This window comes from Haliotis rufescens, unplaced genomic scaffold (assembly GCF_023055435.1).
Source record: "Haliotis rufescens isolate VD_foot unplaced genomic scaffold, xgHalRufe1.0.p SCAF_13, whole genome shotgun sequence".
NCBI classification, from domain to species: domain Eukaryota; kingdom Metazoa; phylum Mollusca; class Gastropoda; order Lepetellida; family Haliotidae; genus Haliotis; species Haliotis rufescens.
Window position 1 is genome coordinate 29,634,220 of NW_025963813.1, and position 23,061 is coordinate 29,657,280.

The 23,061-nt window shown below is 41.5% G+C and overlaps 2 protein-coding genes across 3 annotated transcripts; both read left to right on the forward strand.

Moving 5' to 3' along the window:
• Positions 1-330: 330 nt before the first annotated feature.
• LOC125378719 (proline-rich extensin-like protein EPR1) lies at positions 331-1,344 on the forward strand. Its single transcript, XM_048394662.1, has one exon. The coding sequence runs from the start codon at positions 331-333 to the stop codon at positions 1,342-1,344; it is 1,014 nt and encodes a 337-aa protein (XP_048250619.1).
• Positions 1,345-10,072: 8,728 nt separating this feature from the next.
• On the forward strand, positions 10,073-15,340 carry LOC124152253 (nuclear receptor subfamily 0 group B member 2-like). Of its 2 annotated transcripts, none has more exons than XM_046525120.2 (3): positions 10,073-10,395; positions 11,475-12,361; positions 13,928-15,340. In XM_046525120.2, the coding sequence occupies exons 2-3, from the start codon at positions 11,491-11,493 to the stop codon at positions 14,167-14,169; spliced, it is 1,113 nt and encodes a 370-aa protein (XP_046381076.1). In that variant the 5' UTR covers positions 10,073-10,395; positions 11,475-11,490; the 3' UTR covers positions 14,170-15,340. The 2 variants fall into 2 exon arrangements, with proteins under 2 accessions (XP_046381076.1, XP_046381077.1); XM_046525121.2 differs by lacking the exon at positions 10,073-10,395 and adding an exon at positions 11,163-11,320.
• Positions 15,341-23,061: the final 7,721 nt, after the last annotated feature.

Here is a 23,061-nt window from a genome sequence, read left to right on the forward strand (position 1 = left end):
ATATTCTTCAGCTGTTAATATTAATTCCATACAAATCGAAACTGTTGATACGTCAAAACATTTCTTTGAGACAGGACAACGGCGTGATATTTGTTCCACACAAATCCAGAACTTGATTTGGAGACACAATGAATCCGCCGCCGATTTCTGTCGCATTTGTCACACAGGGTAAATATTAGAAAAGAAATTGAAATGAGACACAAGTGCCTCCAAAACACAAGTACCTCCAATGCACACGTACCTCCAAGACACAAGTCCCTCTAAGAAACAAGTACCTCCAAGACACAAGTACCTGCAATGCACACGTACCTCTAAGACACAAGTACCTCTATGACACAAGTACCTTCAAGACACAAGTACCTCCAAGACACAAGAACCTTCAAGACACAAGTACCTCCAAGACACCAGTACCTCCATGACACAAGTACCTCCATGACACAAGTACCTCCAAGATACAAGTACCCCCCAAGGCACAAGTACCCCCAAGACACAAGAACCTTCAAGAAACAAGGACCCTCCAAGACACCAGTGCCTCTAAGATACAAGTACCTCCATGACACAAGTACCTCCAAGGCACAAGTACCTCCAAGACACAAATACCTCCAAGATACAAGTACCTCCATGGCACAAGTACCTCCAAGACACAAGTACCTCCAAGACACAAGTACCTCCAAGACACAAGTCCCCTCAACACACAAGAACCTCCAAGACACAAGTACCTCCAAGACACAAGTCCCCTCAACACACAAGTATATCCAAGGCACACGTACCTTTAAGACAAAAGTACCTCCAAGACACCAGTGCCCCAAAAATACAAGTACCTCCATGACACAAGTACCTCCAAGATACAAGTACCCCCAAAGACACAAGTACCCCCCAAGACACAAGTACCCCCAAGACACAAGAACCTTCAAGAAACAAGGACCCTCCAAGACACCAGTGCCTCTAAGATACAAGTACCTCCATGACACAAGTACCTCCAAGACACAAGTACCTCCAAGACACAAGTACCTCCAAGACACAAGTACCTCCATGACACAAGTACCTCCAAGACACAAGTACCTCCAAGACACAAGTACCTCCAAGACACAAGTCCCCTCAACACACAAGTATATCCAAGGCACACGTACCTTTAAGACAAAGGTACCTCCAAGACACCAGTGCCCCAAAAATACAAGTACCTCCATGACACAAGTACCTCCAAGATACAAGTACCCCCCAAGACACAAGTACCTCCAAGATACAAGTACCCCTCAAGACACAAGTACCCCCCAAGACACAAGTACCCCCAAGACACAACTACCTTCAAGAAACAAGGACCCTCCAAGACACCAGTGCCTCTAAGATACAAGTACCTCCATGACACAGGTACCTCCATGGCACAAGTACCTCCAAGACACAAGTGCCTCCAAGATACAAAAACCTCCAAGACGCAAGTACCTCGAGGACACAAGGACCCTCCAAGACACACTACCACTAGGCAACTACCTCTAAGTGATTGACATCATGAGCATCGATCTACGCAAATGGGATACGTTGACGGGTATCAACTAAGTCAGCGAGCCTGACCACCCAATCTCGGTAGTCGCCTCTTACAAGCATGGTCGCCTTTTACGGCAAGCATGGGTTGCCGAAGCAATTCAGTAAGGGTTGGGCAGAATGGAAAATAATATGGTTCCGGAACTGTGAGACAGGCTAGTTGACTCTCAACAATTGTGAAAACAAGTTTAAACTACTAAGTTTTCAATCTGTACGTATAAGAGGATAGAGGTACCCATATAAGACGATTGATTTATCCAACGCCAACTTAAGGAACTCCACTCCACTCCTTGACGTCACTATACGTAGTAACCATAGAAACAGTTACATACCTACCTTTAGAGTTTCAGGGGCCCGTTCCACAAAGTGATTTTAGCGCTACGACTATCGTAAGCCTAAGTTAAAGTATGGGAGTTAAGATCGTCTTAGTGCTGCGGTCGCTTTTGGAACAGAGCCCAGGACAAATGGTGACAAATGAGTCAGTGAGTGAGTGAGTATGGTTTTACGCCGCTTTTAGCAATATTCCAGCAATATCACGGCGGGGGACACCACAAATGGGCTTCACACATTGTACCCAGGTGACAAATAAACACAAATGACATCTAATCTAAACTGATAATGCAATCCTCATTGTGGGATAAGGCATTTAGTAGGCAAGAGGTAGGCATACCTATGGGCACCCCCCCCCCCCCCCCCCCCCCCAACTTTTCAACTTTTCAAGTACAACCGAACATGCCCTTTTTACCAAGTTATATGACGGCGGTCTGTAAATAATTGAGTCTGGACCAGACAACCCAGTGATTGACATCATGAGACCACGGTGACTGAAGAGTGAGTGATTTGGTATGGTTTTACGCCGCTTTCAGCAAATTTCCAGCAACGTCAAACAGGGGACACCAGAAATGAGCTTCACACAATGTATCCATTTGGGGAATTGAACCCGGAACTTCAGCGTGACGAGCGAACGCTTTAACCACTATGCTTCCCAACCGTTTCAGTGACTGAAAAACATAAATGTACGTGGGCATGTGGATTCATAGTTCAATCGGGGCGTTATGTAGCCAAGTTCGCTTGTCACACAGACCGAATTCGATCCCCGTAATGGGTACAATGTGTGAAACCCATTTCTGGTGTCCTCCGCCGTGATATTGCTGGAATATCGCTAAACGCGGCGTAAAACAATACTCACTCGCACATGGTTCAATTTCTTAACTGTCGAGCAAACGAAACTAGACACCAATGTTTGTTTGATTGTTTGTTTTTTTTGTTTTTGTTTTTCATCAAATCTAATTTTCATATGTATGCTTCTTTTTCCCCTGCAGCTAGGATGCGATCAGTTACAGACAGACTGCGGCATCAGCTGAGACAGCCATCATCTTCTAGGAATGCATCGCTACGTGATCGATTTGAATTCTGTACGGGTTACTGTATCTACTGAACAAGGAGGTCCTTTGGTTCAAATGACAGTATTATATAATGTAATAGAGCTTCTGCCAGGAGAGCGGATGGTCGGGGGTTCGATCCCTGGCCGCATCATACCAAAAAATGTTGGAAAGATGACGCTTGGTGTTTGTTGCTAACCTGCCTGGCGCTCGACATTAAGGGGCTAAAACAAGGACATGTCGGTTTGGAGTCAGTATAATGTGTCTGAGTGAGGTATTCCTGTTAAATTGTGGTATCTCAGTGGACTAGCACTATAAAATCGGCATAAGTCCGGAATAGTACAAGCAGCCACACACACACACACACACACACACACACACACACACACACACACACGTCGCTATATAAGTGCAATAATCTTGAGAGACGTTAGCAACCGTTTCACCACACCTCCACACCGCGATTCTTTTGACAGGACTTAATGCAGACAAATAAAACATAGCCCGACACAGCGTAATCCAAACCAGTGGTTAATAAGGAGCGTCAAATCACGCCGTTGGTTCACAAAGAAAACCCCAAGAATAACGTCTCATTCATTCCGTATACCTTATTTAATTTCTACCAACATACATTAAATATGATTTTGCAATTTAATATTCCTGTCGACCAACGACCCTATGGTTTTGTATATACACTGCCGGGCAAAAGAAAGTATATACCCATGTTTGATGGTGGCTAAAAATGAAACAAACAAGAAATGGTTATTCGATGATGATGTGTTTGATAAGGGTATCATAGTTGTGTTTTGGACGTTTGATAACGTTTGTAATGTTTTGATCAAGTCCACTTATCAAGTGTTTGCTTTCTTGTTTACATGTTTATATCGAGAGAAAACACACGTATATGTTTACTGATGTCGATAGGACTTGCTATGACTTGGTTTAAGGATAAACAAAATTGCGAACAGTTTTTTTAAAAGCTGGAGCTTAAATGAATAAAATCGAAATAAATAATCCAATAAAAAATGGACTGTAACATATGGATCTTCATTATATAACTTATCTATATGGAAGAAAGTTAAAAATATTCTATTTAAAAATTCATATTTAATTTGTGAAATTTAAAATGTAAATAATAGCATAAACAAAATTGTCTTTGAAGTTCCATGTAATTTGCATCCGTCTCTAGGCAATCATCATTAAAGTCGGGGATGTGGGTATACACGTATAAATAGATTTCCTTATTAGGAAACAGAAGACTGGGGTCGTCTTGTTGTAGGGATATCAGATTAATTGCTTCCATTATTCATTTCCAGAAAGAGTATAGTTCCTCCATTGCCAATTTAATCTCAACAATTGTCCACTGTCTTGGCGCGTGAGTAGACAGTAGACGGTAATTGGAGACGTTATATACTTCCTGGCTCACAACGTGGCCGTTTGTTAACTAAATAACAAGAGTATTGTACTAATAGCGTACATTGGTCCCTCAGTAATAGTGTGTTGAATGGTGTTATTTCTCTCACTAGGTAGAGCAGACTCTCGTTCGGGTGTACTTCAGTTGGAATCGTCTTGAATTTGTCATTTTGATCCCAAGTTGGAAACAGAAACAAGTAATTGGTCGCAGGCCAAGGTGAGGTGAAATGGGGTTTAACGTCGCGTCCAAGATTATTGCACTTATATAGCGACGTGCATGCACGTGTATGTGTGTGTGTGTGTGTGGCTGCTTGTACTAGTCCGGACTGGTGGCGATTTATAGTGCTAGCACACTGAGATACCATGCCGCAGTTTAACATGAATACCCCACTCAGACACAGTATACTGACTCCGAACAGACCAGTCCTTGTTTTAGCCCCTTATTCCAAGCGCCAGACAGGGTAGCAACAAGTACCATCTTTTAACGTCTTTTGGTATGACGCGGCTGGGGATCGAACCCCGGACCTTCCACTCTCCGGGTGGACGCTCTACCATTAGACCACGGAGGCGGTCCCTAGAGGTGAGGTGAAATGGGGTTTACGTTCGCGTTGAAGACGATTGTGCTTCATAGCGACGTGCATGTATATTGGTGTGTATGTGTGCGTGCGTGCGTGCGTGCGTGCGTGCGTGTGTGGGTGCTCGTTGGTTTCACAAAAGTGGTATTGTCTACAACCTGCATAATTTCGGACTAACCTATACACATCAACACATCAAGCTGACGCACTGTTATAACTAGGTTCAGTTCGGTTTTATTACGAAACAGGTTCACGAAAAACGGAAATACTTCTTTGAAACGATATTAAATTAATTTAGATTTGCTCCGTTTTTCCAGCAACACTTGTTTCTTGCTTTATTTGGGTGGTGGGATAGCTTAGTGGTTAAAGCGTTCGCTCGTCACGCGGAAGGTTCGATTCCCTGCGCATGTGTACAATGTGTGAAGTCCATGTTGGGTGTCCCCCATTGTGATATTGCTGGAATATTCCTAAAAGCGGCGTAAAACTATTCTCACTCACTCTTTATGCTTTACCACTGTTTTGTTATTCCGGAACGAGCCATCATGGAGACTCGCGTAGTCATGACAAAATATTAAATACATATTTACATATATTCGTACTGTGTAAAGATTCGAAATAAGTGATCATCCGAACTCCTTCGCATGAAGTTCCGGTTAATGGTTTTAACGAAGATATCCCAAATAATTATCTTTTCCTTCCTATATCCATATAGTTAAGTCTTAGGTAAGTCATCGCGTTGCGATTCCGGGTTAAAATAGGTTAGTTTGTTGTATACCGACGGCTGGTGGGGCAGCCTAGTGGTTAAAGCGTTCGCTCATCACGCCGAAGACCCGGGTTCGATTCCCCACATGGGTACTAACGGGATCGGGTGGTCATTAATTTAAACTTGTTTTCACAATTGTTGAGAGTCAACTAGCCTGTCTCACAGTCCCTGAACCATATTATTTTACATTTTGCCCACCGTCACTGAAATGCTTCAGCAACCCATGCTTGCCATAATAGGCCAAAAGAAACGTTACCAACATTAACTGATTTGCCACTTTGAAACAAAGATGCCAACCTGTTCAAAAACAGTAAAGAACACATCTCACGAATACAGCCTTCATGTTCTCTGTCGTTCTTTGCACGTGCTTTGTGGATTTTGGGAGATATTGTTTTCCAGCAATTTTTTAAAACATTCTTTCCCAAATTATCGTGCAATTTCCGGGTATAAATTACGCACGGATCTGTTCCCTATCATTGGTTGCGATTATTGACACTAACGAACATGCCAAGACTGACCGCTGTCCAGAATGAGAGAGCCATAGGAATGCTGCAGTTTGGAGCGACACAGAGAGAGGTTGCCATTAACATGAACTGCTCCAAGATGACCATTACCAGACTGGTCGCACGTCTCCGACAGACTGGCAGAACCGCAGACGAACCGCGGAGTGGCAGACCAAAGGTCACGACCCCGCAGGATGACCGCTTTTTACGGGTACTTCGTCTGAGGAACAGATTTCTTACTGTGACGTCATCAGCTGCCAACAGCTTAGGACCTCCGGTCAGCAGACAAACAGTGACCAGACGACTACGACGTTATGGTCTTCGGGTTTATCGCCCTTTCAAGGGCATGACCTTGACCCGTCAACATCGACGTGCCAGATTGACGTGGTGCAGGCAAACTCAGCGATGGCAACAAAGGGAATGGCGGCGAGTGCTGTTTAGTGACGAGAGCAGGTTCCAACTCTTCAAACCTGATGGGCGGACGCGAGTTTATCGACGACGTGGTGTGTCCAGGAGGTGGAACCTTACGGGGGCGGAAATGTGATGGTCTGGGGCGGCATTTGCGGGGACGAGAAGACGGAACTTGTCAGCATCGAAGGCAATCTGACAGCACAACGCTTCATTGACAATATCTTACGGCCAGCTGTTCTTCCTTTCATCCAGCGTCAACAACGGACGGTGTTCCAACAAGATAACGCCACACCCCATAAAGCCCGTATTACTAGAGACTTCATCAACGCCAACAACGTGACTGTCCTGCCGTGGCCAGCTCGATCACCAGATCTGTCACCCATAGAACATCTCTGGGACAAGCTGGGGCGTCGTCTTCGGAAACGTCAACATCCTCCCTTCACGAGACAAGCGTTGATCGTTGCCCTCCGTGAGGAATGGAATCGGATACCTGCAATCGATGTGAGGACGCTTGTCTACTCAGTTCGACGCCGCATTCGAGGATGCATTGCCGCTCATGGAGGTCATATCCCGTATTGAACGGTCTGGGCCGTCGTCACCTTAAAGTTGTAACCAATGTTGTTGATCGAATACTGGACGAATGACCCCTTGTCAAGAAATGTCCCTGTTGGAGGTCAAGGACTTTGTTGTTGAATTAGTAAATTCGCATTTTACTGTTCTGAATGATGAATTTCTACAATACAATTGTTATTGCTGCTTCAAATTGTGTTGGTCATATTTTATCCTAGAAATATCGTTGGTAACGTTTCTTTTGGCCGTCAGTTTATTTCAATATCGAAAAAGTAATACATGTAGTTACAAAAATCACGGTTTTTCAGTGTTATAGAATAATGGATTAGCTAACATTCTGGGGAATTACGAATTATCCGCCCCAAAGTGACGTCATGATCAATGGATGACGTCACTTCGCTAATGTCTCAAACGTTAATAGCTGACAGTTACGAAATAGGATATCTGTAGTTTCTTACCAAATACCATGTATACCAAATCGCGTGATATGACAATGCTGATACTATAATGAGTGGGAAGACAACAAAAAAGTCAACTTTGTAACGTCGCGAGATGAAATAAACATAGTATTTGACAAGATGAGAAACAGGTTATTCTTATTTTGCATTTTTTTACTGATCTTCACGATCTTACTCAGAAAAAGATAGTGTCAGACTGGAATAAAGTGTTATTTAACTCAAGAGGAATATCGATCTTATTTTTCAGGTTATTCATCATCTCATCACTAAATACAAAAAGTCAACTATGTTATTTTTTCGGGAGGCCGATTGTATGTACATGTTTTTGAGTTGGTTATTTAAAAACAACAATCTCATTATCATTTACCTCATTATTCTTTCTGTTCCTAAACATTTAAAGAAATCAATACTTGTCTCTGAGGCCAGGTTGTTTTTGTTTTTTTTAAAAACCCATTAGTTTCCGAATCCGCCGACTCCCAAAATTGAACCATTATAAATACATCAAATTAATGATTCCGCCGACCAGAATAAAGTACAATGTTGAAACAAACCTTTTTACTGTCGCTATCAATGTAAATAAATCATTTAAAATAACTAAAACCTGTAGGAATTTTTTCTTGAAAACACCCGCTCCCACTTTTCCCTTTCTTTCTTTCGTACCTACATTTTGAAGGAATTTTCTTTTGGAATATTTCCACCAACAAACCTGAATATTTGGGACAAAGAAAAAGAGAGAGAAAATCCTGACCTTATATAATTCACCTGAAGCCATTTTTGCGAGGGTTTAGGGTTTTCATCAGCAAGGTAAAACGTTATTTGCCACATACCATAAAATCCCAAGAAAAAAAAGATATTCCTCACCCTACCACATCCCAAAGAGGGCGAACATTCCTATAAACAAGTTATCATGTGGTTCTTGATTACTGTTATAATTGGAGACTTGAAGATGTCATATACAGGGAAATGTATACACGAACAATTCTTCATATTTCTCAATTTAGAAAATACGGCTTAGAGTAGTCCGTCACTGGTTACCTCCCTTGTATCATAAAACCCACATCATCGGTCGGTGTTGGGATGGTTATAACTCCGGTGGTATTTCCTTGCAAAACCTTTTTCGTCGTCTAGTGTAAGTCTGACACTGGCTTGACTTTAGAATATGTCAAGTTGAAATATTAGTCAAATGACAAATAAACACACCTATTGTTGATTATTGTCAATATAATGATTACAAAATATAGTTATCAGTGATCCAATTGTGAACAGGAATTTTCTTCTGTATACAGATCTATGCATCGTCTCGGTATGTTACACAAACGCCCTCACCGTTTTTTATTTATGATATTGAAATTTTTCATACGTTGGGTACACGTTACTGTATACGGACTCAGAAATAGTCAGGCATTCACCCAAATTGATGTTGTCCGCACCAATTCCGACGAAATAAGTCCCCAGCACCACCATAGCCACCTATAATCAAAATATATGTAAATAAGACGCGATTGTATTATCGATTGTATCTCTGGTAACATTTTAAATTTTATAAGCAGGGTGGTACGTACTGTCGTGATGTATAAATATATGAAATAAAGGGAAGTAACTCTTGAAACCTTGGCCCTCGCCTGTGTCATTCACGTCAGACAGTGCCATTTCAATGGCGCATTTGCAAATATGTATTCATCCTTTTAAACGATCTTATGATAAAACTGTTAGAAATAACATTATGTATGTTTATTTCGTTTTACTGACAAAAAAACATACATTAACATCCAATAGTAAATAATCCTTTGTTTAGTATGATTTAGAACAAATTCACTCTCGGAAGAGTTTTCTCCCTTTGACTGTGGCTTCGCCAGACTCGCCAGGTGTCGCCCTAACTGGTTCCCGTCGAGCGGCATACAGCCATAGAGGTCATTGACTGGGAGTTTGTGTTCTGTGTGGCCCCGATAGGTCATTGTTCGAGTTTACCACAAAGGGCATATTTTTTCAGATAAATTAATACAAAACACCACCATCATTTAATATTAAAGAAGTAAGTGTAACACACAGCTTCCTTTGTTCGATCAGGAAGCTGTGCCTATATTTAAACCTACTGGAATGTGTCTATTGATATTTTACTGGGTCATACAGACACTTTATATCACATACTTCATAGTAACTTGCTTTAAAATTGTGGTGACATTATCAGTGTATTAAAGTAACAAAATGTGGATATTCCTCGAAAATGACCAACATCTAGTCAGAAATTTCTCTCAGGCGAGATGGTAAATGGGTCATTTCCACACGTGTGTTTGTTTGACAATCCAAGGCCACTGACGTCACGAGCTATATATAGCAAGCTCCGCCCTTACTCTATGCTTTCCCAATGGCTGACAATTTCATTGACCCATATTTCGGGGTAAAAACACTGACGCATTTAATAAAACCAGACCACATGAAGTGAATTTCTTCACAGAATCTGAATCGTTGGTAAGGAATACAATCTCCTGTCTTCTTGTTTGCTGGTAACGGCGATTTCGTAGCGACACAGGGCAGAACTGACCCGCTTGAAGGAAGTAAAAAAGTCAAGGTCGAATCATTATACGTAACAGCGAGGAGGGCGATTGTACTTTGCATACATATTTCTACGCACGCCTTTCTGAGTACAGCGACGGGGGGACTCACAAGAGCTTTGTCTGTCGTCGGCTGAGCACGGTGTGTGGACGCGCTGGCAATAAGCTTATCACTGTGTTACCACTCTTGGACTTTGGGACACGGATCTACCGGACCATATTTCTATTGGTATGTTGAATTTGATTTTATTGGAATTATTTTTTTAATATTTTTCTGAAATTTGATTTGATATATTTTCGTTGATTCTTTGTCCTAGTTATGGATATATGACTCAACTTTGTATTTACATGTACGTGCCACACCCGGTCTTTGTGCGATTCTTGTAATTTCTTCTCCGTTTCTAGTTTATTCTTTTGTGGGTTTTTTCGAGTGAATTTTCACTTTCATATCGTACATTTTGTCTTCTTAAGAAATAAAGTTGAAATTGAATCTATCTTAATTTTTTAAGTCATCCTTGTCAGCCAAAGTTACAATATGAGTTTTTCATCTTTCTTTTTAAAATAATTAGAGTCCAATATTCAAAATTTCAAAAATTTCTAAATTTATATTTTTTTGTTTGTTTGAATATTATATCTTTATGTGACCTTTAAAAGTATGTACTTAAAAAAATATATTCAAATTCAGATGTGTAGTTATCAGGGACATGTGAAAAGTATTAAAATATGTAAAAATGTATTCAAACAAATTTCAGAACTGTTTAATGGTTTCATTATCACACACTCGAAAAGTACATTTCCATTAATTATTCCTGTCCAGCAACAAGTTAACAAAAGAGCAGGCGAATGTCGTTAAGCGTTAGGGCGAGTCGGAAACATGCACACACGAATGTCGTTGTTGATAGAGGTTGCCAGTCGATTCACACAGTCGTGACGTAATGTGTACTCTCGAGGCTCGTGCGCTTTCGGCCAGTCAGTCAGTGCGAGAGAGGTCGTCCGCTGCCGCTATATATAACCGCCTCTATCAACAACAACAAACAGTTGAAGCATTCCTTTCTCCAGAGCGGACCTACATTGCGAGCGCGCTCTGCCTCACTATAGAGATACAGCATACTGACTTCGGTGAATAGGAGATTCGTGGATACTTGTGCTTATAGGTATAACATTGCAACTGGTGTTAGCAATTATTTTTTATTCCTCATTTTGATTTTATTTAAATGTTTAATTTTTTTAACGTTTTAAAATTTGACATTTTTTTTTTATAACTTGATTTGAATTATACATTGGTATTAATTTTTTGTTTATTTTCAGATCTGATTTTAAAACCATGGAGGTTTTATACCAACCGGAGCCACTGTACCCCCACCAGACGTCGATGATTCATCACCAGGGGCACATGCAGAGATTGTACGTGTCTCCCAAAGACATATACACTTGCTACTCTTACGATGCGTCTCCTTCAAGAACCCCGACCCCCGAGCAGCCCGCGAAGTCCTACAGTCCCCCTGTCCCCACCCAGGGGAGGACACTTCAGTCTGTTCTCATGGGGGAGGTGCCAGCTGCTTATTCTCATCTCACAAGCCAAAGGTGCTCCTCAGCTAACGTAATGAGCGAAGGACAGCTCCAGACGGAGCCCATGGATCTATCCTGTAAGAGGAGTCCCATCCCTCACACGGACTATTCGTCTGATGATTCTCAAAGCAGTTCACAGGGTGAGTTTTCTCTGCTGAGGAACTTGTTGAGTGTTGGCAAATCTTCCCACGAACCAGTCTCCAGGAACTGTGAATCCCCATGTGACTATTATTCTCGTCAGCCTGTATCAGGGTCCACAAGAGTCACACTAGCAAAGAAAAACATGTTTCCCGTGTGTTCTAGGGTGTCTGACTGGCTCCTCAAAGTTGTCAACTTTGCCAAATCTATTCCCGAATTTCTCAACCTCTCCCACAATGACAAAGTTACACTCATTCTTAATTCCTGGAGTCGTCTGCTTCTTTTGTACATGGCTGAGAGCAACTTCCAGTTTGCCGTCACTCCCATCATCAACATGAACGACGTTGACCTCGCCGACAGTCCGGCATCGGATGAACCCACCATGAAAGCTGTTGAAGGAATTCAAACCTTCATCCGGAAGTGCCAACACATGACAGTTGAAGGAAAGGAATACGCTTTCCTCAGAATGCTTGTGCTGTTTAATGCAGGTAGGTTAACGCCTGGTTATTCCATCTGTTTAATTTCCTTGAAGTGTTTCAGAGAGGAAAGTTTATTTGAGGAACGTCTGTTCCTTCCTAGTAACAGTATGATATAAACGCACAGGATTACATTATGCAAGTGATCTAATCACAAGTTACCATTTCCTTGTAAGTTTAAGAACATTTTCATAAATTAGTATCGCTTAAGTAAATTCCATGTGAACAGACATAGAAAACGAGGGTGGGAAGGGGTTTTCCTGAAGTACTTAACGACAGATGTCCACGCGCTTTGGACAAAGCAACCCTTAGCCTAGTTAGGTGAAAGGCCAAAGCTGTTGACCGTTGACCGCATTAGCTGAGGTTTCCGCTGTGGTCAGTTGGGACGGACAAAGGCGGTAGGGTTCATTGGCCAGGTCTTGCCGCGGACTCAGATGACCGCAGCTCGTGCAAAGGTCACGCGCGAGGTGACCTCTCCGAAGCGGGAAGTGGGTTACGATTCGGTGTATCTCGGTCAGGCGCAAGCCTCGCCGTCTGCTGATGGTGGGGCTGATCGATCAAGGGGAAAGGAGAGCGGATCGCAGCACATTTGAGCTACGGTGGTCGCTAGGTGATCAATAGTCACTTGTTGGGATCTTAAATGTATTTTTGGCCTGGGTTATGGATTGGATAGTCAAGCCCGAACTCATTAATACCCGCGCAGTATTTTAAGGACAACGCGCTCAATAAAGAGACTATCAGCAGTAAATCTCCCGGAAAAGCAAATCCTGTTCGCAGGAATTTTCACTCAGTGAGATTAATAAGCCTATTATGTCGAATAAAAACCTCAGTATTTCCGTCTTTAAAGGCATTAAGCTCATGACCTAGATTGCCATCTCCGCAGTCTTCACTTCCGAGTAAACAAAGGAAGTTTGCTTGCCTGGATGTGTGTTGACTGGTTCTCTGCGGCCGGCTATTTTTGGCAACTCGGCACAGGGGTGTTGACCTACACGCGCTGCTCCAAAGCTTTGCTCGAACGTCTAGCAAGAGTAAATATCCTGGCAGCTTCAAAATTCAATCCAACGAAAGGGCTATATCACCGTTCCTCGCTAAGTTTCATTCGTCTTTTTGGTATTGCACTCGTTAAAATATAGATGATTCACATCTTCGAACCCAAACTGAACATCCCTCACGGAGACCTCCGTGGGAACGTGACTGATAGAACTTATTATTAGCCAGACTCTGTAAGGACGGGTTTTACGAGGAGAGTTAGTATCGGAGTACTATAGTCACGTTTACTAGGTCACGGATGAATTATGAATGAACCGCGTTTCACACACGAGATAGCATTGATTGTCGGATGGGCATCTATCGGCTAGATGCAAACGGTCCCGATGAACAGGAGGCGCATCTACGTTGCTAATAGTTTTGTCAGTTTTGTAGTTCAATGTCAGTCGTTAACGTGTATCAGGGGAGAGATATTGGGGAGAAATAGGACTGGAATTCATAATAATGTATCTGTTCTCATTTCTCGATAATAATACGTGTGAATTTGTTTTGAAATTCAAAACATTTCTGACCATCTCCTTTAATTTCCAGGATATATTGGACTTGACCGATCTGACGTTGTGGACCAGTTGAATCTGACAGTTCAACAGATGCTGCAGCAGCACGTGCGAGTCACGCGACCTGATGACGTCATGCACTACTCTCGTCTCTTGTTGTGTCTGCCATCCCTCTATGGACAGAATAGCAAAATGATTGAAAATCTTTTTTGCCGTCACATTACGCAAAAAATGGACATGGAAGTTTTATTGAAAGAGATGCTGCAGACCATCTAAAGGGAGATAAACGCTGTGAACTCAAAAGTGATGATGTCATCGTAATTTATACTTCATATTATGAGTACATTCCCTGTCACGTGATATTTGGTCACGTGAGAGACTGCTTCGAAAGCAAACTGTCCATCCATTTCATAATTTATTATTTTTCACTCAAATGCAGCATTTTAGGACCACGTGCAATTTCATTTGCATCTCTGATACTATGTACATGAGCTATTTATAACTGGTTGACAGCTGAGAACTGCGAGTATCTCACTGGATGAAAAATGTATTGGATTCGCCATTCGCATCAACTTGCCATATATTTGACTGAAAGATCGTTGAGTGCGAGTGGTGAAACTTTGTGAAACGAAGTGAGGCATGTCAATTTCATTCTTTATGGGAGAGAATGTAGCAAGACGATGTGTGTAATTTATTTATATCCAATGTTAGAGCTCTAGATTAGTAATAAGTTTATTATGTGAATGAGTGAATGTGGCGATTGATCTGGCCGAACAAGTCAAGTGCTGTACTGCTAAACGCTGACACTTCCTCGTCATTTTTTATTAGTAGTCTCCCTTGTGTGAGGCTGTTCGTTCAAGACCAGCTTATGTATCACATGACACATGAAACGTTTATTTCCCCCTAATCCATCTCACCGCAGGAACGATGGTGACGTCATGCTCACTGTGCTGCGCGCGCATCACCCCCACGATCCCAAATCATATGCACTCATTTCATGATTTTATGCATACATTTTTCTTATGCAGTGTGACGTATGCCCTGTGTGTGTCTGATGTTAAAGCGTATCTTGTAACAAAACTTAATAGTTATATTTTCATACTCGAAATTCATATTTTGCATAATAAGATGTGACAGTTCCAACGAGTTTGAAAGTTTAAGGATCCTTGTTAAGAGCTACTCCTTTGTGGAAGCCAGTCAACAATTTCAACTATTTCATAATTTTGCCAACCATACATGAGGGTCAGTGTATTGTATTTTACCTATAGGAATTGGGCAAGGTTGCGCTCTTGGTCCGTATGATTTAATGTAAGATGCGTGAATGTGATGACTGCTGACTGCTATGATGGTATGTTTGACTCGGTAGTTCAGCATATACATGTATTTACTTTAGTTGTGAATGTAGACTTAATTTATTAAAAAATAAATTATTTTTGAAGAGACAAAATGTGTTTGTTTTGAGATTGTTCATCTAGATGACGAATACCTTGTTTCCAATGACACCGTTTGGTGAATTAGGCCATGGAAAAGAAAGGGATATTAGATTCAGCTACCCAGGACCTGGCTAGACAATCGAAATCCGGTTAGCATCTGGATATATGACGCAGGTTTTGCTGGAATGTTAACCCATTTTCACGAATCCTGGTCTTGAGGGTAGTAAAAGGATGTACTGCAATCCTAAGGACATGAACTTTGTATATGATTGGCTTAGAAGTTGAGCAGTAGCACCCATTAATACATCCTCAACAAGACTAAGTCTAGTTCATGATGCATATCAGGTCTACACTGCACACTTTAAAGTACAAAGTGAACAAGGTCGGTGATTTGGTCGATTCCGTGTCATCGTAACACGAGGGTGTTGATCGTTGAGCACATTATTAATCTCTGGTGTGTTTGGTCCAGACACGACTATTTTCAGTCAGTTGAATATCTGGAATATTGACAAATGCGACGTTAAACAGGCACGGATAGTGCGGATATGAGCAGGCATATGCGGTTTAACACTTGTAGTCCAGTAGAAATTGCATTGGACCCGGACATTTCTGATAACAGGCCAAACTTGTGTTTAAACTCACCAGAAAGGTGTTATTGGTCACCATAAAAAAACCCAAAGATAATCAAGGTTGGGGAAATATGTTTTATATGGATTGTTCTAGGGGTGGGGTCTGTTGTTTTTTCACACAAATGTCAGCAGGAATGCATTTGTCATGGTTACATAGACCATGTAAAAATATTGTTTGTGGTCTTCATTCTAGTCTGTATTGTCATTTCTTAGGAATCCTACTTGGATCAGATACAAAATATTTGTTATGACATATAAGCCACGTCGTGAATACCACAGGGGCTTGTAACGCAAAACATAGCAGCTTACAAGATATATAGTCACACCCAGTGTCAGTACAGTAAACTACGGTTATAACGAATTTAAAGGGACCACTCAATTTAGTTCGTAATAACCGTAGTTCGTTATAAGCATATACATATACAGCATAATTACGGCAAATGGACGGGACAAAAAAACAGTTCGTTACATCCGTCAGTTCGTTATAAGCGTGTTCGTTATAAACGTAGTTTACTAAAAACTATATAAAAGGATACTGTCAATGAGTGTGACCATTTATCTTGTAGCTGCTATTTTTGCATAACAAGCACCGGCTGTGAATATTCCGCGACATTCTCGAAGTAGCGCGCCTGTTTTGTTTATTTTCGACCTTGGGTATGATTCTTTAATAATCTATTCATATATATTCATAACATGGCTCTAAAAATATCAGCCAAGACAGACATAGATCAACTTGAAAACAGGGCTGTTTGATGGCCGAGGATAACCACACACGGTTCGACTCTTAACTTGAATCGGTATGAGAAACCGGTACGGGTTGCGGTCGGGTAGCCTAGTGGTTAAAGCGTTCTCTCGTCCCAGGTTCGATTCCCGGCATGGGTACAATGTGTAAAGCCGATTTCTGGTGTCCCCCGCCGTGATATTGCTGGAATATTGCTAAGCCATACTCGCTCGCTCGCTCACTCACTCACTCACTCACTCACTCACTCACTCACTGTAGCTTCCGGAATCCCCATAGTCTGTCATACAGACCCTTAAACAAATATATCCAATACAGCCCATGCAAGTGTATAATGTTTGGCAAGTCTTGATTACTGCAGTATCAGAAAATGAAATCAGTCTCTGGGCTCCTTTTTATTATATTTTATAACTATGAATTAACAACTGTTTTTTCTGTAAAATATGAGACGAGATGTTAGTCTCGAGTCCCCAGTGTATCGCCCAAAGAGACTCTAGCGATCTAGGGCTTAGGCCTTATAAACGTACGCCGACCTTGATAAGGTAATGAGGCAGTTGTCGCGGAAACAATGCCGTTTTCTGATTGTCTAGATTCCTTTGAAATCGTTTTTCATTTATGACAGATGTAATAGTAATACGCTCTGAACTGCACGTATACAAGAACGCACACGTATTTACACGTAGTTCAAGATTAAGGCAGATGGTAGTCAAGTGGTTTCGGTGTTCACTCCGCGCGCTGAAGACCCTGGTTCAGTTCCCACACGGTTTTAACGAGAAGACTATTTTCTGTGTTGAGTGAGTGAGTGAGTGAGTGAGTTGGGTTTAACGCCGCTTTTAACAGTATTCCAGTCATATCGCGGCGTGTCAGCTTAATGTGGGAGGAAAGCCCGAAGTGATGCAGGTCTCAGACGTTTACCACTTCGGTGAAACCCACGAGCACGGGTATGGTGCTGACAAACCTAGAAACATTATCGGGGCGAACTGGGATTCGAACCCACAATCAGAGGTTTCTGGCATGCCCACGGGACGCAACTCTCCACAGCGAATCGCGGCGCCTTAGACGACTGGGCCACCCGTGCTCCCTTTCCTGTGTTATTCTCGGAACACTCCAGAACATAAATGAATTGAATATTAGGGACACAGGTGAGTCCGTGACCTAAGGCACCGCAGTCCCCTGTGCATCGTTGCGTCCTTAGTCATGAATGAGTGAGTGAGTGAGTATGGTTTTACGCCCCACGTCCTTAGTCGTGGCAAAGTTCCGCTGATCAAATTTAAGGGTCACCTAGATTATGATCTGTCATCTGTCAGCCCCATGCACGTGCTTGTGGATTTCACAGTCTCACGTGATGTGTCACGTGATGTGTTGGTTTCTTTTCATCAATGGCAAGCCATGATTGAACGCTTTCGTATGCAAATTGCTAACTGTAGGGCAACCCTTTTCCCGAACTCCACTATTTTGCCTGTTACACCAAATAGCACTATTACAGCGGATAATCGAGACTGGGTTTTCTCTGGACTTGAAGTTTAACATTTTCATGGAATATCTGTCAAAGCAGCGATAACTCGAATACCTGACCGAACTTGGCGGAAAAAACTCAATTTTTATTGGACCGGTGATGACACATCTCATCTCAAACAGGTCCCATTACATTCTTCGGTGATGTATTTGATACAGCGCGTACATTGAAATAACACGTAAATTCATCTTTGATACTAGAAACCACATATAAATAAATTATTTCGCAAAAAAAATATCCTTCGATTATCTATAAAACCAAAACTCCTCAGCATAAGACTAGTTACAAAGCGATTGTGCCATGACAAGAAAAAATCTACGCGTTGTAAAATCCAATCAAACTGCTTGCGTCATCACTGCACTGTGGCACGGCTTACGACGAACGAACCTCCCTGTACATGCATTAATCAATACAGATAGAGGTTTCAACGCAACTGACTCATTTTCCCGGGCTTAATCTGACATTTTATGTCGATGACGTCATCAGATCTTTATGGAATTTTTCCTGGACTTGACTAAGAGTCTGTGTGAACGGGCCCGGCGTACATTGTAATTAACTACTGCAAACGCTCAGCTCTGTACAACCTCAGATGCTTCTATTTCGGATGCTGTTATAAAGACTTCTTTAAAAAGAGCGCCCGGGTGAATAAAACTATATATAACGCGATGCAGATTCAATGTACCATTTTGGCATTATGAAAGCTCCTGATACAGACTCTGGTCACGTGGTATTGGAAAGGGATGGTCTTTAGAAATGTATTTTTGATTTCTGAGTCGGGATAGGTGTTTATTTGAGTGTGCTCAGTGATGGAAATATAATGTGTATTAGTTGAATTTAATAAGGTTGGGCTTTTCGGCTTTACCATTTCGAAAGGTTACTAGATTTGAATGCTATTAGTAGATTTACCCGTTTTGTGTTTGGAACTATCTGTCGAGTGTCGAAATAGTTACAGTCACCACATGATACAAGAGGCAAGCGCTAATGTTAGTCCTTAACTGGGATAGGGCTTTGTCTTAAAGTTGTTATATAGTTTATTTAAGGGACATCTAAAATAATGTGTACAAAATAATGTGTCGGGTTCATAGTAACGGTGCACACCCTTAATATAGACGTGTTTATTTCGTATTCTTAGATCAGTCTTTTTATGGACAACATAAAATAAGAAAAGTTTTACCAACTTTCAAAAGTTGTTTGTTCAACCTGGTGCATGTACATGCATCTTGCATCTTCTCGAGAACCCTGTAAGAAAATATATACTCTTATATTAGCAACACTTCAACAGGGGTTATAAAAGTGGGTTTCACGCACGAGTCGAACCCTGAAGCATATTATCATCACTTCCGACCAGCCCTGACTGTAATGCTGTCGCCCTAGATGAAACAAGACTAAATTTTCCATAGGATCTACATCTACCATGTCACTGGATCTCTTTTATCAATTTAAATTTAGTGCTTGTTTCTATCAAAGTTATTGTATTTTCAGAGACTAAGCGTTAGAGTACACCACGGCAACCCCTTCACTTTACATTGAAGGATTTTTGTGGGGATTAAAATAGGCCCGGCAACCTGTGCTGGTCGCAAGAGGCGCTTTAAAGGAATATGGTAGTCAAGCTCAGTGACAGTTGATAGCGTATAATCGTACCCGACGGCCTGGGGCGTTGCTCATAATATCAATCACTGGTTTGTCTGGCCCAGATTTGATTATTTACCGGTCGCTGCCAAATAGCTGGAATATTTAGCGGTGTTTTAGATTAAACAACAACAAAAATACACAAATAGATAGATAAACTCTCCTTGGGAGTACGGGGACTTTAAGTTGGATTTCTGAAACCTTGTTTCAAGACAATATAATGATTATAATGTGAATATTTATAATGCGTCAAATCCACATCCTAAATCATGTTTAAAGACCTACATTATTATCCCAGCCAATGGATCAGAGTACACTCTATTTTCATTCTCAGCTCCCTGGGGAGTATGCAACCCTACATGCCTGTGAGCCGCAAGAAGGTTAACAGTCACATCACCATCCAATTCTACCGGGTACCCTTACACTGCTGGGTGAACAGATAGTGTCAACTGTACAACGAAGAACAATTCAATGACTGCATTGACAAACGAATGACATCGAAAACCAACTTCTTGTAATCTAAATCCATTTACCAATTCTCAAAGTGATGGAATGTTAGATTATATATATAGGAAGCTGGTGCATTACCTACACGTCATAATTCAATAATTCTGTGAAATACACAGTGTCTATACGATATGAACGGCCCAGTTTGAGCCGGACTTCCGTGTTTAAAGCGTGTGGGTGTCTACAACACAAACATTCCATGCATTATACATTGACTACGAAGTCATAGTTTGAATGACCCGAGATACGTGTCACCTGACACGATCAGGGACAAATGAAAAAGTTATCAGAGAAACCTCGAAGGCAAGAAAGTTAAAACTAGGTTATTTAGAGAGAGAGAGGGGGGGGGGGGGGGAGACAGTCAGACAGACAGAGAGCGAGAGACAGAGCGAGAGAGAGACAGACATACAGACAGAGAGAGACACAGAGAGAGAGTGTATGTGGTGTTTGGGACGCTAAAGGAACAGGTTACATACATGTTTCACAGATTTGTATTTAAAACTAGTTTGAGAATATGATGAATGTTACATTAACGGGTAATTGATAATACTCATGTCAATTCTACATAAAACTGGGGGTGTATATTATTCACGTGATGCAATTGCTGTGTTAGTGTGTGTCTGTCGCCGCAGGTCCCCAATAACATGACTAATATAATACATACATCCTCCTTGAAGATCCGTGTTAGAATAGGTCTTCGGCAAGCCATGCTTTTCGTAAGAGGCGACTAACGGGATCGGGTGGTCGATGACTTGGTTGATGCATGTCACCGTATCCCAATTGCGTTAATCGATGCTCATGATGTCAATCACTGCATTGTCTGGTCAAGATTTGATTGTTCACAGACCGCCGTCATAGTAGCTGGAATATTGTAGCGTTAAACAACAAACAGACAAATATAGCAGATACTAAGATGTAACTAACTGTCCCTGGCTAATGGTGATAAGATCTTAAGCTGCGCGACGCCTTGACATAACAAGAACGACACCAGTATACGCAAATAACTTTCGACAAACTGGATAATTAACTGTCGAAATACTCAAAGATTCATGGACAGCAGTAAAGTACGGTTAATGCGAACTCAAAGGGACCACTAATATTAGTTCGTTTTAACCGTAGTTCGTTATAAGCATATACAGCTGAGCATATATACAGCAAATGGTCAGGACAAAAAAAGTTCGTTATATCCGTCAGTTCGTTACAAGCGTGTTCAATATAAACGTAGTTTATTCTATATCAAATAAACAAAAAATTATATCTTTGTACCATTTAAAGTAAATCCTTATGAAATACTCCGACACTGTCATCGACCAATTAAAACGTCACGGTCACAGATTAAATTATAAAATATGCATGACAGTCTGGTTTCATTGGAGCACGTGCGATGAACTTTGCAGAAGATGTTTTTCAAGGCCGTGACGCATCAAGCAACACTTAATTCCCCGTCTAGGTGAACGATTTCACCGGGGTTCAGACACACACGTATGTTCAGCAGAGCTTATAATTAGAAACTTTCTTCCGACACATGGCCTATGACGTCTAAAAGTAGTTCTTCGCGCAATGTTATGACATACTGCATATAGTAAGGTCACGAGGCGAGTGGAAAGTTTGTGTAGCTGGGGCGTCACTGTGAGAGACGGGCGATAAAGTTTGTCGATATATTTAAATGACATTCTTTGAATTTATGTACCTCTTTCGCCAACGGCAGCTGAGCACATTATATTATCATATTGTGAAATACACTCTTCAAATAAAAGAAAATATTTTATCGATGATATTAATAGATATGTTCTAATAAAATCGCCTTATCACTTTATTGTTGATCTGATTTGAACATGTTTTGAATACGTCAAAAGGATTGGCCTAATCAAATCAGTTTTTAGTTCTATTCTTATTTACAATTTATACTTACACGGTAATACATCGTTTATTGTCTGAATTGCAATGACATATTATCTGCTATCTTTAATATTGATAATAATGACATGGTGAAAGTGATGTATTCTAGAAGTAATTATTTGTATGACTCAAATTAATAAGGGTTGAAACATTATGGTAACGCCCCTTTTTGTGTGTGAGGCCTCTTTTGAAATAATACATTGTATATTTAAACTGAACTAAGGCACTCGGGTGTAGGCGGGGGCGTGACGGGGTGGGAGTGTTGGTGGGAGTGGCTGGTGTTTGGTGTAGGCTGGGTTACCAGATAATTGAAGCTATAACGGGTAGTGTTATGTGATGACGAATATGTAGAGACGTTTGATGTCAGCACGTGTGACACCCGACAACCAAACGGTCCTCCAGACGTCATCGGGTGCTTAACACAGACCTATCATTATGTAATCAATAGGAGAGGGAGAGAGAGAGAGAGAGAGAGAGAGAGAGAGAGAGAGAGAGAGAGGGGAGACAGACAGACAGAGAGCAAGAGAGAGAGACAGACAGAGAGAGAGAGAGTGCGAGAGAGACAGACATACAGACAGAGACACACAGAGAGCCACAGAGAGACACAGAGAGAGAGCCAGAGAGAGACAGACACACAGACAGAGAGCGAGAGAGAGAGAGGGACAGACAGAGAGAGAGACAGACAGAGAGAGAGACAGAGACAGACAGACATACAGACAGAGACACACAGAGAGACAGAGAGAGAGACAGAGACAGACAGACATACAGACAGAGAGAGAGACAGAGACAGACAGACATACAGACAGAGACACACAG

What these genes read in the sequence shown, in the direction of transcription:
- LOC125378719 (XM_048394662.1), top strand. Translation starts at nt 331, where the DNA reads ATGACACAAGTACCTTCAAGACACAAGTACCTCCAAGACACAAGAACC.
- LOC124152253 (XM_046525120.2), top strand. Translation starts at nt 11,491, where the DNA reads ATGGAGGTTTTATACCAACCGGAGCCACTGTACCCCCACCAGACGTCG. An exon ending in GCTTGTGCTGTTTAATGCAG is followed by an intron (nt 12,362 to 13,927) that starts GTAGGTTAACGC and finishes TTTAATTTCCAG; the next exon opens with GATATATTGGACTTGACCGA.